At 39.3% G+C, this 17044-nt stretch overlaps 1 protein-coding gene across 3 annotated transcripts in view; it reads left to right on the forward strand.

Moving 5' to 3' along the window:
• Positions 1–8445: 8445 nt before the first annotated feature.
• The window catches only part of ADAM23 (ADAM metallopeptidase domain 23), a 1167569-nt gene continuing 1158970 nt past the window's right edge, over positions 8446–17044 (forward strand). For all 3 annotated transcript variants that reach the window (XM_044076026.1, XM_044076027.1, XM_044076028.1), the window contains exons 1-2: positions 8446–8884; positions 9878–10098. In XM_044076026.1, the coding sequence (XP_043931961.1) occupies positions 8797–8884; positions 9878–10098 (309 nt within the window). In that variant the 5' untranslated portion in view covers positions 8446–8796. The remainder of the gene's footprint in view (positions 8885–9877; positions 10099–17044) is intronic.

The raw sequence follows: 17044 nt of genomic DNA on the forward strand, positions 1-17044 counted from the left end.
AAAAACTGGTCACTGTGAATGATCCCTTGAAGTCTTTATTTTCTTTTACTTTAGTGTTGATGCAGTCTTTATTTCTACTCATTGTGCATTGCAATATGTTGGCTACTCCTGCTTTCTCACAGGCAGTATTATTTATTTTGCTCGTTGAAATTAATTAAAAAGTGGCGATATTGTAGTTGAGGGCCTCACCAGATGCACAGTAGCAAGCCCCGCCCAATACCCACCCCCCTGATATGTCATTCATGAATATGCATTCCCTCCGAATGTACAACCGAAGAAAAAGTGCACGGACATTGTAATATGACAGTAAATATAACAGTAAACTGTTTACCAACATCTGTAATTGACAAGTTTTACTGCACTAATAATATATACTAATAATCAGCAAAGAAACAAAACCGTCAAAACACATGTCATCAGGCTTTTTACTGTGTAGCATTATAGTTCTCTTTGTCAGAGTCGGAATGCAATGGCTCGCCGTCCCAATTAATGTCCAAACGGACTCTTTTTTTTTTTTTTTTTTTGGTGCAGGTGTCACAGCCGACAATTCCTCAGTATCATTGGCAGGACCTTTTACTAAGAACAGCTTTCCTGGGCGATACTGTATTAACCGTTTGTGTACATTTAATATTTTCATATCATGTATGCATGAGCAAATTAAATATGCAGACCGGGTTGTCACTCAATTTGCGACACGCCCACTTCTGCACGAAACTAACTGGTGAGGCCCTCAACTACAATATCGCCTAAAAAGTTGCTTAATTTTTTGTAGTCTGGCTGAAAATTCTGTTTTCCTTCTGCTTGCAGAAAACACATATTTTGACCTTTAAATACGGAAACAGTTTTTTTTTTTGGATTAAACTTTTTTTTTCTGTCAGACTAACAACTTTTGTTCATCACCATTTTCACAGCTGTCATGAATGGAACACTTAAAATCAGGGAAATCATTGAAGTTTAGAAGGCAGGGCTGGCCATTTAACACTCCATTAGATACAGCAGTGCTAAAATAAGAATCTTGCACATGGTATGAGGCACCAAGGTAATACAAATGGATTTTATTGCAAATTAAATAACACAAAATAGGTTATAGCAAGTTTCAGGGTATATCATGACTTATTTAAGCAGTCACATAGTTGTATCATTTGCTAAAGAACAAAACAAAACCTGATAAAAACAGACTGACTTCAAACTCTGTTCAGGATTCAGTTAGAGAACACAGGAACATACTCTGGACCAACAGGCAGATATTATATGATGAGACTAATAAATTGTTTATTTTAAAACACTTCCAGGATTACTTTCTGGATTTGGCAGCTTGGCCTATTAGCAGCTTGTGTCAATCCTCTTAACTAGATCAGAGAATTCCCTTTACATCCTTTGAATACATTTGTTCTAGAGTCTGTAGTGAGCTGCCCTTCATGGGTTTATATCACATGATCACAACACAATAACAGCAAACACCATAACATCGAACTTCAGACCACGAAAGCGTAAAACTCCGAAAGCTGAGAACAGCAATTTTTTTCCCTGGGAATAAAATCGCTGTTCCAGCACAAAACACGGAGCACACAAACACTACACACCATTTCTAATGTGGGGGGCTTTGCCCCCCCCCACACCTCCCTACTTAAATATACCAACTCCAAGATCATACCACAGTGGAGGAAATAACGAAGCCGTGGAAACGGCCCACTGAATTCTTTCCCTGGGAAAGAATTTGATGTTCCGCGGCTTCTCTGTTGTCAGTCTTCGATGTTTTGGGTTTGATATCATAGCATTCGAAGTTTTGCAACTTCAATGTTATGATATAGACCCGCCCTTCATGAAGCTTCCATTCTAGGTTGCCAGAACATCAGTTCTGTAGCAATTTAACTCTAGTCACAGAATGGTGTTGCTGGACTGCTGAATCTGGTTTTGAGTGCAATTTTAAAACAAAAATGGGATCAAATTATTTTAAGGTTTTTTGCTTGTCAATACCAACATAACAGTTGTGTTTTTTTTTTTTCATTTCTGTGGCATGCTCTCTGATGTTCTCAGAATGACTAACCTTTTGCAACATACCAGTCTTTATTGCCTTATACTGTTTTAAGAAGCCTCAGTATAGTTGACAGATATTTACCACTACCCAGTTAAATATTGTTGGAAGAATTAAATTCTGGTTCTGTCGTTAGACTGAGGAACTTGATGGAATTGTATAGGTCCTGCTATGAACCAGCAATGTCATCAATATTATACAGTCAGGCATACAAAGTGCAAGTCATGATGTATAAATGTATTTAAGGGGGCATAACTGTGCCTAGAAAAAGGGTGCTAAATGTTCCAGCTTCAGACCAGTTATTGAAATTAAAAGCGTATAAATGAGCCTGGCAAAGATCACTATATATGCTTTGTGCCCGGTCGGCATACATTTCTGATTTGCACATCAGTCTGCTGTGCTGCTACCTTACTCCCAAACATAACTGCTCTTTTTATAGTATGTATACTGAATACATAACCATAAAGCAGAAAAAATACTAAGATTATCACAATTTCTCCTTACCACCACCCCCTTTCGTCTTTCCTGTCTTCTTCACCTTCTAATATTCTCACTGTTTCCCAAACTCTCTTCATTTATTTTGCACTTGAATAACCCAGCATCAAGGTTCATAGCTTACAGTGTGGATACTGATCCCATGACTGTAGTGACATATGGATAGATACTCTTCATCTGTATCATCAGTTCCTTTCTTACCAGCTGCAATTAGGCAACTTAACTGCTTTTCCAAGATGTTAGCAGCCCCTTACAGTTGGCAGTGCAAATCACTGCTCTGTCTCAATTCTCAGTGCATGCTTTGGTTGTAAACTCTTGAGAGCTTTTGCAGGACAAGGCTCATGTGCTACTCCTTTGAAGGCAGAGAAATGGTGCTGTGACAGCTGTTCAGGCTGGAATTTAATTGCATTACTGTGAAATAATCCACTTTCTTTTCCTGGTATATATGCCTTCCACTCATTGCTCATTAACCCTCTTGCATGGCAGCTACCAGGTTCTGCTGCCCTCTTTTAAATGAATTGGATTGTAAACATTTTTTTCTTTCTTCTACTGCTACTGAACAAGCTACTTATCCGGCTTTACTGTTTACAGGAAAGCGTTCCCGCGTGGATCCGTAATCGTTAGAGCTCACAGTGTGTATGCAAATGAATTGGCTCATGCAATACACAGTTTTAGCCAGGTTCATCTCATTTTGCACCTCCCAACCCAAATTCCCCAGCCACCCCATAAATCATGACTTTTATAAACTCTTTACCATGACCAGTATCACATTAACCAACCTCTCCCATTAAAGACACAACAGCAACAACAGACACCATGCTCCATAGTCATGACCTCCACCCATTAAACAAAAAACAAATAAGTTCCAAAGCCTTGGGATAAACATTTTAGTTGCACTATGCCTTACAAAGTGTTAAACCTGACTGTACAAACCCAATACATCTACTACCAAACTCTGATCTGCATGTTTCACTCCATGCTTCCCTTGACTGCACTACCCATTTTCACTTACCTGCTCAGTCCCTTCACTTTTACAATCCCCAAAACAAAGCAAAACAAAATACCTATAATGACAACTCCATTAATCCCAAAGTATGCAAACACCACCACTCATTTTGATATACCACACCCAAGCAATCACAATGTGGTACTCACAAATCATGCATCACAAACACGCACCACATAACAATACCTACAGGCTAAGGTGCACCCTGTACATACAACTCTTCAAATTCTCAGTTTGACTTGCTTCCTTTATTGTCATTCTACTCGCACTGTTATATTGAACCTAACCAAGGCACGCATCAACTTTCTACTCCTAACCAGTTCCTCCAATAATCCTTATTCCATCAGCTACTTAGCTATAACCCTTAGCAGCACAGGTAGCATGCTTATAAAATAGACAGACTGAGGGATTCCTCTTTACAAAAAAAAAAAAAAAATCACAGAATCTTGATTAAAACCTCCACAGCCAACTTAAGCCATCATTTCTCAAATTACACATATATTTTCAATCCCAGATAGGGAACAAGAATTGAGGGGAGGGGGGGGGTACTGGTAATAAATAAAAAATAACTTAAGGCTAGTCTGCTAGGACAGCCCACTTCAGTCAAACATCATGACCCCAAGTGGCTAGTTCTAAAACTGTGTATGAAATGGTCCACACCATGGACACTGACAATTACTTATGTCCCACATAACTTAACAGACTATACAAATCACCAAACAAATTAAATACAGATAGGATTATGTAAGCCAAACAATTCTGTGTGGGTCCACCAGCATGTAACCAAGAACCAAATAGTAAAACGGCATGCTGAACTATGTGGACCCAACCAGATATGTTTATTGCATGAACATCAGTTAAGCGCTTTCATTCCAAAGAGCTTTAACAGAGGGGGAGCCACCACTGATGCTGGGAACTATCGCCCTATTAGCCTGATGAGCCTGGTCTGCAAGACCATGGAACATATCATCATGGAATTCATGAACAAAGACATTGGTAACCTTCAAGCTCTGGACCCCACCCAGTTTGGGCTGGTGATGCAATCTGAACCTGACTGACTTCTTTGAGGCAGTCACCAAAGCCATAGACGAGGGTAACGTGGTTCACACAGCCTATCTTGACCTCGCCAAGGCTTTTGACACCATCCCTCATTCTGGAATTATAGCTAAACACACTAAACTAGGTATAAATACCTACGTCACAAGATGGGTTGCCAATTAGCACATGACAGAACCCACACTGTAAAAGCTGCAAACACCAAATCTGACTTCAAACCAGTGACAAGTGGAGTACCACAGGGTTCAGTCCTGGGACCTCTCCTGTTTGGTATCTACTTCTCTGAAGTACAGGCTAGCACAGAAGGCCTCTGGCTAATGAAGTTCACAGATGACTGCAAACTAGAAGCCATAGTCTAGTCCCCAAATGATGTGAACATCCTACAGAAGGGCCTCATTGAGACAGATGCCTGGTGTCAGGGGCATGGCCTCAAGCTCAATGCCAAAAAGTGCATTGTCATCCCCTTTGGTAAAAACTCTGTACCCATGAACTACCACATAAACGGCAGTCTACTTAATGCCGAATGTGTGATAACAGACCTTAGGACCCAGGTGGACAGTAGTCTCTCCTTTGATAATCACATCACCACAGTAGTCAGGAAATCCTTCTATGTGGCACACCTCATCACAAAAGCGTTCTCATCCAGGAAAAAAGAGGTCATTGTTCCCCTCTACTCGACACTCATTAGACCCATTATAGAGTACAATGCCCCTTTTGGAATGTACCTCACAAGACATCTGCAGCAGCTGGAAAGGCCACAGAAGTACCTCACAAAGAGGATTACTGGCCTCAAACAGATGCCCTACACTGACCGTCTCAAAAAACTCCAGCTTTATTCTGTAGCATATTGCCTACTCCAAGGAGATCTCTGCCTAACATATAAAGATATGTTAAACCCAGAGCTGTTGGAGACGCTGCACCTAAAGAAATCCCAATCCCTCTGAGCTACATGCTCTAGGGACCTAAACCTTGTCACCCCAATAAACAGGACATGCTGGAGGGATAGATTCCTGTCCCAGAGACTTCATATACTCTGGAACAAGCTACCCATCTATGTCAAGCAAAGTTCCTCATTAGCACTCTTCAAGAAAAATCTTGATGAGTGGATGGGAAATAGGAAATACACCCCAGGGATCACTTCTGTGGCTCTGCTCGACAGGGGCACAGGAAATTAACTTTCTTGGGTGGTGTAAGCCAGGGAACCTTGTTGGCTAGGATTACTTAGGCCCTTGGGCTGATAACTTAGTACCCACCTATGAACCTATGAACAGAATCTGTCATTACACTCCATTAGAAGATATTTAAACCATAAAATCCAATCATATGAGTTGCAACCAATCAGAGTGTTATTGATAGTATGTGATGTGGTTGTGACTCATCATATTTTATGGTTTAAGTATATTTTAATGGAGTGTAATGACAGATTCTGATGAAATTATTTGGAATAAAAGAGCTTAATCAATGTTCATGCAATAAACTTATCTAGTTGGGTGCACATAGTTCAGCAGGCGTTTTTACTGTTTAACATATGTGATTATGGTTGGGTTTCCAACTCTTCACATCTATATCAACTACATATAACAAAGGTTATTAGTGGCAAGACTGATCATAATTCTTTGTCTGCTCTATGTACTAACAGTTACAGACAAAAAGGGGGGGGGGATTATAGGAGTGTAAAGTTCTTTACACCTTCTGAAGCCTTTGAAAGTTGGTAAAACTCTTTAGTACCATCAGGCAGATTGCAGCCAGAAACAAAGTGTTCCTCTGAAGAAGAAACAACTCTAAAACCTGTGAGATACTTCATTCTGCTACATATTTTGTTTATAAATGTAACAAAGTGAAGTATCTTATCAGCTTTCAAAGCTGTTTCCTTCTGCCACTGTCCTCTGTCAATCTCCAGAGCAAGAACCGACAGCAATTAAGGGTGCTTAACAAAAGTGTGTTAAGCACTGTTCTAATGTCTTTTTCTTGTTTTTGAAGTGTGATTGCAGTACTCCATGCACTACAGCATATTATACCATGACCCCCCCAAAACGTGCACGCTGATTGGCCAGCGTGCACATTGTAAATCGAGTTATACTAATGGAAAAAGGTCCGGTCGCCCGGACTTTTTTCCATTAGTATAACTCTACTTTTAAAACACTGTCTCGCTATGTTAAATGGGTTTAACATAGCGAGACAGCTTTAAAATAAGCAACGGAGATCAGACATCTGTGGAAGGGCAGTAAACAGGCATTATACTATGCCATTATTTAAGAAAAGTAATAGTTTCTTTTCTTAAATAATGTCATGGTATAATAGCAATAACCCACTTCTGGGTGTGGGTAATGCTGTATTTACCCACGGTTGGCACCAAACCACGCCAACCGTGGGTAAATCCAGCATTAACCACACCCAGGCGTGGGTTATTGCTATAACATTCAAGGACCTTCACATACCAACATTACTGACATATGACCAACCGGGACTAAATTAACAGATTATAGAACAAAAGACCAAATTACTGTTTAGGAAACCTTTCTCTCCTAGAGCTCCTGATAACAAACATCCCTAGTGATGTCTCAGGAATGCCAGACTCCCCCCCCCACCAAGGTTTAGTGACCACTGCCTTATAACATTTAAACTAATTAACAATAATTTAATAATCTCAAACTTCCTCCAGCCTTCACCTCATTTAGATCAAACACACATAAAAAAGAAACTTTAACCTAAAAGATGAAATAGCTGAAAACCAATTGGTCCTGCTTTCTTTTAGGGAAAAACTCCCTAAAAGTCCAAAAGCAGTACTAATACATACACTCTTCCAACTACAAAACACAGTTCCTACAAAACAAAAACTGAAATGTCCTCATCCTTGAAAACCTTTGTTGAATATTGTAAATATATAAATACTCAACTAACTAGGCAATAGTGTGACTATTACACTTCTGACCTTTCACTATATAACCAATATATGTACATAACTTCTTCTAACAATGTAATTTATCTAGGCTGAAAATGGGACATGCGGATCAATGTTCTACCCCGTTAAAAACAAGATAGATACATTGATTATTTACTTTTATTTTACTAGCTAGCCATAAATGTTGCTAATGTAATAGGTTTAGTACATGTATGTATTTCGTTTTTAATTATCTATTTATTATATGTACTATAAAGAGTTCTTATGTTTGCGGGTAAGTGGTAGCACGGGAATCTGACGTACGAAACAGAAATGTAAGTCTACTGGGTTCAGCGGTCTGGCAATAGGTGGACATTCAGTAAGGAAAGTGAACTTAACAGTTCTCAAATTTTCTTGTGTACTGTGAAATTAACGCATATAACTGTCTGTTCATATGTACAGTACACATAAATGTGTGTGTGTGTTATGTTTGTAATACGCGCGCACACACATTAAATAACATATAGTGAACACAATCAGTAGATAAAATGTTTCAGATTTGGTCAATTTAACTTCAGCCTAATCATCAGCTTCGTGGCTACTAGGAAAAATAAAACAATAAATTAACCTAAATTTGTCTTCCACACACAGTAGGATGCCAGCTCACAGAAATTTCCCCCTTCTTCAGCTGAGAATACACAAGAACCAATATTGACCGCGCTTGTTTTCATTAAATCAGCTATATTTTACATAATATTAATCCATCTCTTCTCACGAGAAGCCCTATTCCCTAAGATCTCCATCCTAAGTGTTTACCTGACTGCATAGTCTAACTACCGCTTGGTTTCTTTCGCAGAGGATGCGCAGCGCCACCTCCCCGTTTCGCATTGAGCGCGCACTCTCCCTATTACTATGGGTACCACTGGTACTCCGCGGGCGCGGACAGGGTTCTACGCATGCGCTAAACGTCAGACCACTAACAAGCTTCGCACCGCAGCTAAGAAATACTGCACAAGCCCCAGCCTGCTTACGGCTGACTCCCCTATCATCTGCGGTGCTGCTGCTGTACGGGATGCTGGCGCTGAATGAGTATTATTTGCAGTATTTGGACCGGTGACAAACGAGACAGGTGGAAGAGAAGGCGCAGCTCGACAGGGGAGTAGGAAGAGTGCTTTCGGTTATTGGTAGCAGATATTATTAAATGCTGGAAGGAAGTAGAGGAAACATGAGGCATAGATGAAATAGCTGGAGGAGGGGGAACCAAGAAATAGACCCCCTTGTAATTTTAAGTTCCGTTGGCAACAGACTCGGTCGCTATGAATCATGAATCTGCCTCGTACGTCTCTGCGGCAGCTGGTCGCCTCCTGTATCTTGTTCTCCTACTTCCAGACATCTTGGGCTGCCCTCACCGGTGAGTGACTGCATGATGATTGATTTTATGAATTAGTATTCGTCTGTTTTATTCAGAGGAAAGGAAACCTGCCTGTTTGCATTAAAATATACACAATGGCATCAGTTTGCTCTTGCTGAAGCCGCGGGAGTGGGATACAGTTTAATTATGGTACTTTTGGGAGAAAGGTGACAATTCATTGAAAACATACATGTCCATAACAGACTTTTCATCAAAACACAAAACAAGCTAAAGGTATAGATTTAAGGGGTATAGGTCTGGCATGGCGGTTTATTCAGTGAAAGAAATTATGATAGGATCAGCGCTTGCATATGTATTACTACAGCCTCATTTCGGGTATATGAAAAACTACTGCAGATACCGTTTAAAATGGGGAAAGTGTGAAACGGTTTGGAAGGTTATTATACACAACTGCCTGCAACTCACCGACGATAGAATCATTTTCTTTTACATGTAAGTCTCGGTAAATAAAGGATGTTAATTCCACCCCTTTTAGAAACCTTAGAATAAAAAAAGTAAAATGCATGCTTATAAAAAGAACGTATAATTTGCCATATCGTTATTTCATTTTACCTGTAGTATAGACTAGTACTGTGTTGTATTGTATTCTGACTAGAATCTGTGAAATGTTCTCTTTTTTAGTTCTTCTTAATTGTTCACTGCTCCTTTGCACCATTTTCCATTATTCAGAAGAGTAACTTGTCCGTTTGCTGCCTGGAAAGACTGACTATATCTATCTATATACATATATATATATATATATATATATATATATATATATACACACACACACACACAAATATATATATATATATATATATATATATATATATATATTAAACATAACATAATTGGGTCACCTCACCTGATTTTATTGATTTGTATTAGATGCAACATTCCTTTTTAAATGTAATGAAGTATAGTAACTGGAAAAAAATCTCTCCTCCTACACTTAGAGACATGGTGGTTCTGACAGGATTTTGTCATTTTTAGTGGTACGTGGGAATAAGACTGCAGGAAGAGATGCAGTTCCGGAAGGCAACGAGGATGGCACAAATTCCGAAAACAGCAGCACCAGTGGTAACAGTACCAGAAATGCAATGCAAGAAGAAATTACATTTCCTTCTAGGCTTGTCTATTTTATTAATGAGGACTCCGAGACTCCATACCATATCCTGGATACCCGGATGAAAAACCATCAGAAACTTGATAAGGTATTGAACAAATGAATTAATGATGCTTGCAAGCTAGGTCCAAAATGAAACCACCTTTGTTTTAATCCCTTTTGGCTGGCTAGCCTTAATTAGTGTAGCTTTTGAAGACAAATGTTTTCCTCTTCTCAGTATTATATTTACCCTGAAAATAAATATTTGTTAAAAAAGTCTTATTTTTAATCACAAATGATGCCTTTATTTTCATGCACATAAAGTCTACTCTGCTGACATCCAGTTACATCAGCATATAGGAAAGTACTGCTGCTTTGAAAGAAAGGTACTTATTTATTATCACAACCAGATTTTCGAGGCTGCGAAATTGACATGCTGGCATGAAAACAACTGCAGGAAACACCATAAGGTGTTAGTTTGACATCCTTACTGATTAGAAATCAGTTTGCCGTACTTTCAGGAAGAGTAACAGTTGTGCAAGCCTTCTTCTTGTTTGCCGTGCAGTACACACGCATGCTTCAATTGTCACGGCTGCTGTCATGAGAATGATTCAAACTGTTGACAGGTCTGCTTAGAGACCTACTCATAATCGTGTAGATCACCTTTCTACATCACAAAAATGTAAACCAGACAAAGCAATGTAATGTTACATTTCTTACATGACAGTATTACTTGCAATTGTTGTTATGGGGATTTGATTTTCATAGTTTGAATCTTTTTCTAACTCCTGCCATACTTCTCCAAGTAACCCGCAAAGCACAACCACTACCGGTCTTCCCCTGGGAAGTCACATTGGTTAACACTGCATGCTTGAGTTAATCAGGAATAGGTATGGGAAGACGGAACTGACTGAAAACAGAGAAGCTGCTCTTCCGTACATCTCCTTTGCTTAATTTTCAGGGGATGATAAGACCACAATCAACAGGACATTAGCAGCCATTCTTAATTAGGCGTGCATCTGCAAAGCAATGCACGCAAGACAGGGAGATGGTTTCTTAAATTGTTCCTGTTCCTAACAGTCATGTATAGCTTTTAGCTACTTCTGAGGAATTACAATAACAGTGGTAAGTGTTTCCTGCACTCGGATCTGTGGAGGTATGTGCATTTCGCGACCGTCAAAATCTGGTTGCGATAATAAGTAAGTACCAAAAGAAAAAAAAAAGTGTGTGCATTTTGGGAGGAGAGAGAAATTAATAAGTGTTTCCTTGTATTGCTTGTTTCCTGGCCTGACTAAAACTTTAATTTGAGCAGCTGTTTTACACTTCCTTGAGATGGGTGTAATAAAGTTGAATCTAAAAATAATCTTGGAATTCACTTCGGGTGCTAGCCAGGTGCTGGACAAGCAAGGATATGATGTGGAGTGCATTGCTGTGACTCAAGAAATATTGCTGTGTAACTCTAGTTTGCTATATGGTCTTTTGCCAAAAAGCACACGAGGCACTGAAGTATGGTGAAAATCTGGTGGAGGGGTAGTTAGTTTCATTACTTCTCATTTCTATGTAGCTTTTTTTAAACTAAGTAATTACAATGAAAACACAAACATTTTCACCTTCTCAGTGGAGTCTGAGTTATATTATTACAGTTGTGTAGTTATTTAGTATATCACATGAAACTAAATTGTCATTTGTTCCCCCCTTTCCTCTATAGCCAGAGATATCTGCATGCCACAATAGCAAGCTTCTTTTTATGAAAGTGAATCAGTAAGAAAGCTTTACTATATAAAATACAGATATAATAGGTACATGACATAACATATTGTATTACTTGTATTCTTCATTGTAATCTCTTTTTTTGGGGGGGGGGTTGTACTTACAGAAGTGAAGGCAGCATTGACCATTTATGGAAGCATTTTAAAAATATTGTGTCTCATTACATAGTAACCGTAGCAGACAGTATGTACATTTGTAACAGTTGCTACCTATGTAAAGATGTAAAGGCTTATTGTCAGAAAAGCAGCTCTAAGACTGACCATTGGCTAGAGCTGTGGATAAGACTGACCATTGACTAGAGCTGTGGATAAGACTGACCATTGGCTAGAGCTGTAGATAACTGCTGGCTCTGCTGAAAGTTTTTGTGAGGAAGCTTAACCAGCTCTTCTGCCCACTGTTCTTTTCTTTAGTAATTGTGCCAACTGTGAAGGCAGGCACAAGTTTGATTTTTGGCATGTGTTTAACCTGTTAGTGTTTTCACTCTTCAGACTCTGGCGGTCATTATTTGCTTGTATCTCCATATCATAAAATCTCAGAACTCACTTGCGCATTCTTGTTAGTATGATACAAGTGATTACCTAAGACTACTGCGTGCTGTTTTTGGAAACTTTTCTCCCTTTCATAAATGTTCTGCAGTGGCAGACTGGATATACATGTAAAAGTACAGGGTGTGGGCTGGTTGCCTTTTATCAAGCTGTCCTATTACTTTCTATATAACAGGCCTATATTAAGATTATAGGATGACATGAGGCATCATATTTGTGATTTCTCTTAAGAGGAAGCTAGAGTGAGTGTTACTGATCTGCTTTCTCAGAAATTTCTGGTTATACTGAATGAAGCTATATAACTATGGACAGAGAACCATTTTAAAAAGTCAAGTAAAAACTTTTAATTGAAAATAAAACTTTTAAATGTTAAAAACGTGCTTTGGTCTGTGGGGAAATGACTGTGACAAATAAACTCCGCCAACTGCAGTTTCAGAAGTTTATACTACAGACCTTATTCAATTTAAAGATTCCCTGTAATGTTCAGAAGTAAGAAATTTTGTCCAAATTGTATTTTGTAAATAAAAAGTTGGGAAGTGTATTCCTTGTATGCGTTAATATTCATTTGCTGTCAGGCTTCAGGTATAGAGAGAGAGATTTTTCAGTGAGGTACCTTTGCATTTTATTTCTGAATTTGAACTACCTACTCCCTTTGCGGTGTCTGTTTGGTTATCTAAGACCCGTATGACAAATATGTGATATGTATATGGCATGAAAATAAGTAATGATAATTGTTATTAAATGGTTATGATTAAAATTCAAGTTATTAACAGACCTTTTGGGCTAGATTTTAATGCAGAAGTTATCTGAAAGTGTGCCTGCATACAAATGCATATAGAAATGTACACACACACACACACACACACACACACACACACACACACACACACACACACACACACACACACACACTCTCACACACACATCACACATAGACAAAGGCCAACACATCCAACAATTACACACTCATATCTTAACCCACCTTCCTACCCTAACCCACACATACAACTTACAAACAATGTCACATACACTCAGGCTCCCACCCAAAACTCTTATAAAACACTTACCTTACTCTCCACGTAAATCCATACACTAGAGTGAACAGCATCCAAAGCAAACACGCACGTCACGTAATGTAAAGCCATAACCGCAAATTCGAGATATTTGAATTTGTGATTATGCAATTTCCACATTTTAAAAATTCGCCTTTATGGTCTCGAAATGCTGAAAACTCCTGGGCATTATTTTTTATGAGGAGTGGGGGGGCTTGACGACCATTGCACAAAGGACATTTCTCTGAAAATGATTCAGAGGAAACTAGGGGGCTGAAAATCATGTTTTTCAAAACATTATAGCTTGCTTCACTAACATACAGATGAGTTATTGGCTTAGTTTAGAATTATAAAGATTTTGGAGCTAGTAGTAGTGTTTCGTTATTGTTACTACAGTGGATGTTTGCAATGCCGTGCGTGTTTTATTACACCTCCTTTTGTTCTGTATGGTTTAAATAATAGAGCAGGATTTACACCTCCACCAGCAGTGTAATAGATCAGGATGTATCCCTCCACCACCAGGGTAATAGGCTAAGCAGTTTTTATCCCTCCAGCAGTAATGTAATATCCAGCACAGAGTTGACCCTCAGACATAATTGTAATATCAAAACAAGATATTTTCCTCAATTACCAGCACTTGCCTGCACTAATTATGCTAACTCCAAGATGCTGCAGTTGCTATATAAGATGGCATTTACAGAGTGGGATGGAACATTCACTAAAAATATTTTGGGGTCAACAGTGTCTGATTTGACACTGAAATTTGTAATGAAGCTGATAGAATAGGGCCTATGGCCCTTAAATGGGGTCTGTATTAGAGCATCGAAGTTTCAAAACTTTGAATGTTCTAATATCAAATCTATTCAGTGAACGCTGAAAATAGCGAAGCTACAGAAAACCGAATTCTTTCCTAGGGAAAGAATTTGGTTGTCCGTTTCTGTCGCTTCGCTATTTTCAGCGCTGTGTTGGAAAGTTTCGGGTCGGGTTCAGGTAAGTGTGCACTTGGGCATGGGTTAGGTGAGTTAGGGTTAGGGCGCAGGTGAGGTGAGTGTGCGATAGTGACAGACCTTAGGGTTAGGGTTTGGGTTAAGGTAAGTGGATAGTTAGTGGTGTATGTACAGTTTAGTATAGGGTTAGATGTACGATTTTAGGTGTAAGTGTGTGGATTGCTGTTTGTTTGGTGTGCTTGTGTTGTGTGTATGTGTTTTGGAACAGCAAATTTTTTCCCTAGGAAAAAATTTGCTGTTCTGCATGTTCGATGTTGTAAGCGTTTACTGAATAGGGTTTGATATTAGAACATTCCAAGTTTTGAAACTTTGATGTTCTAATATAGACCCCTTAAATGTACCTTTATAGTTACAGCTGTCCCCTGTCCTTCTCCCTTTTCCTGTCTCAGGCTGTTCCCAGCCATTCTCCTGACTTTGCTATTCTAGTGAGCATATTAACAAATTAAAATAAATAAAATTCTATGGTTCTGCTACCCTCTATGTAGGGAAAAGAAATAACTTTATGAAGGTTGGGCATTGAGCTGGCACCTCGGCGTTTCATAAAAAATCTACTGCCAATCATTAGCGGACCGGAGTTCCGCTGTGGTGACCCCTTACCGGGAAAAAGCCAAAAGATAAACAGCAACATACCTTGGTTAAAGCTTTTTCAAATGGCTTTGCGTTTCTTGACTTTTTCTGGACTTAGTAGGTCACATCTGATCATCACTCATAACTTTCAGTTTTTGCTTCCAGCGGTAGGGACAAAATAAAAAAAAATAGGGTAAAGGCCCCATCTTATAGATACTTTTAAACAGTGGTACTGTTAACTTAAGGCTTCCAGTTTTAGAAAGGCTAGAGTAAATGTTTGAGAATCAGTTAGGGGTGTATCTCAGAAATATGGAGAGTAGAGAGGCATGTCCCTGATTTTACAGTAAATCCAATCTGTTACTTTTTTCTCTTTTGCTTTGTCCCATCTGATCTGGTATTATTATATTTTTAGCTGCATCTTCACTTCACTATTTCCTTTTCTCTTACTTTTCAGAATCCTATTTCTCCAACCTTCTTCTGTTACCTGGCTCAGAAATAATTTTCTACCCACTTTTCTGTAGAATCCTGCACTACTTTAGTCAGTATATTGTAGGCGCCACCTTAATGAACCAATATATTCTGACCCTAGATCCTGGATTCGCTCCCATGCATTCAGCACATCAGGCAATGAGTGCCTTCAGCACTTTTTGTTTCTGTAGCAGGTACAGGTTTTACGGGATTGGGTTGCTAGCCTGAGGCACTACCCTCTTCAGAGGGTGTACAACACACTCGCACCTAGGATCAATTTCGAGTGTCTGATCTACCTACTGCATATCTTTGGAATGTGGGAGGAAACCCACACAAAAGCAGGGAGGACATGCAGACTCCACACAGAAGCTACCCCAGCTGAGAATCGAACCAGAGGAACTCTTTCTGTGAGGCAACAATGCTAACCGCTACACCACTGTGCCTTCCAATAAAATCTGATATTAGTCTTAAATCTTTTCCCTCTCTCCCTCCCCTTACAATTTGCGCCCCCATCTCCTTTTCCTGTTCATTGTGGCAACACTTGTGTGCTTTCAAATGGTTCAGAGCCTCTGTTTCATATCTGATATTCCTTGTATTTTCTTTCTCTTTGACTAACGTTGCTCTAAGCCTTTTCTCTTACCCCATGTCCCTGTATCCCTTACTGTGTTGTTACTGTCTGCCACTCATTGTACAGAATTGTTGTCTGTCTGTTGATCTGTCTTCAAACAATGCCTCTCAGTGCTCTGTGTAATTGGAAGATAGCATCTATGTCTCTAGAGTCCGCCCTCCAGCTGCACACCCTAGTACTCTCTAGATTCCGGCCCCCATCTGTGCACCCTAGTGTTCTGTTGGTTTTTGCTGTTGTCCCCCTACATTTCATATTGTAATTAATTATGTTGGAAGTTATACCCTGATGTTTTTTCTTTACTAACTTCATTGCATAAGAACTGTTAAATTTATTATTACTTGTTAGTCCCACGATTGCCATTTCCACGTATCTGTCCACCATGCATGCTGTGCTATATTTTCTAGAGGAAGTAACTTTCATATTTAACTGCCCTTCAGAGTTGGTGTTATTGGAAATATATTAACTTCATTCAGTCATCTTACGAAGATACAGTATTTGACCCATATGTACAGATCAGTGCCAGAGTGTCCTCATCCAACTCTCTCCATGTAACCCCCCTAGTTAATGCTTTGTGATGAGCAGTTCTCTGTAGCTGATGTCCTTTTCTTCCTATTGCAAAACAAGCTACCTTTGTAACTCAGCAGTCTCGGTCTTACACCTTAATTTCCTACCATTTTCCTGTGCAGCATGGTGTCAAAGGCTTATTGAAGCCCATACACAATATATACTTCAGGTTCTTTGGGTCAGCCTTGGTGGTACTGAAGTCTTATATCTGGACTGCCATGAGAGTTGTGTGAATCCATATTTTTACTTCTCATGTGCTACAGAATATGTGATATGAACTTCACAGAAGTCTTTGTATATAAATATGTATTCCTTGAATGGGGGAAGGGGGCAGGTAAGGCTAAGATGTTTATTAAAGGCTAACATGTCATTAACTACCCTTCACTTCCCAGTACCCTCTGTTTTGGCATAGAACTCTCATAACAATTCTCCAAGTCATTCAGCACTCAGTACA

This window comes from Protopterus annectens, chromosome 6.part1 (genome assembly GCF_019279795.1).
Source record: "Protopterus annectens isolate FY-2018-M chromosome 6.part1, PAN1.0, whole genome shotgun sequence".
NCBI lineage: Eukaryota > Metazoa > Chordata > Ceratodontiformes > Protopteridae > Protopterus > Protopterus annectens.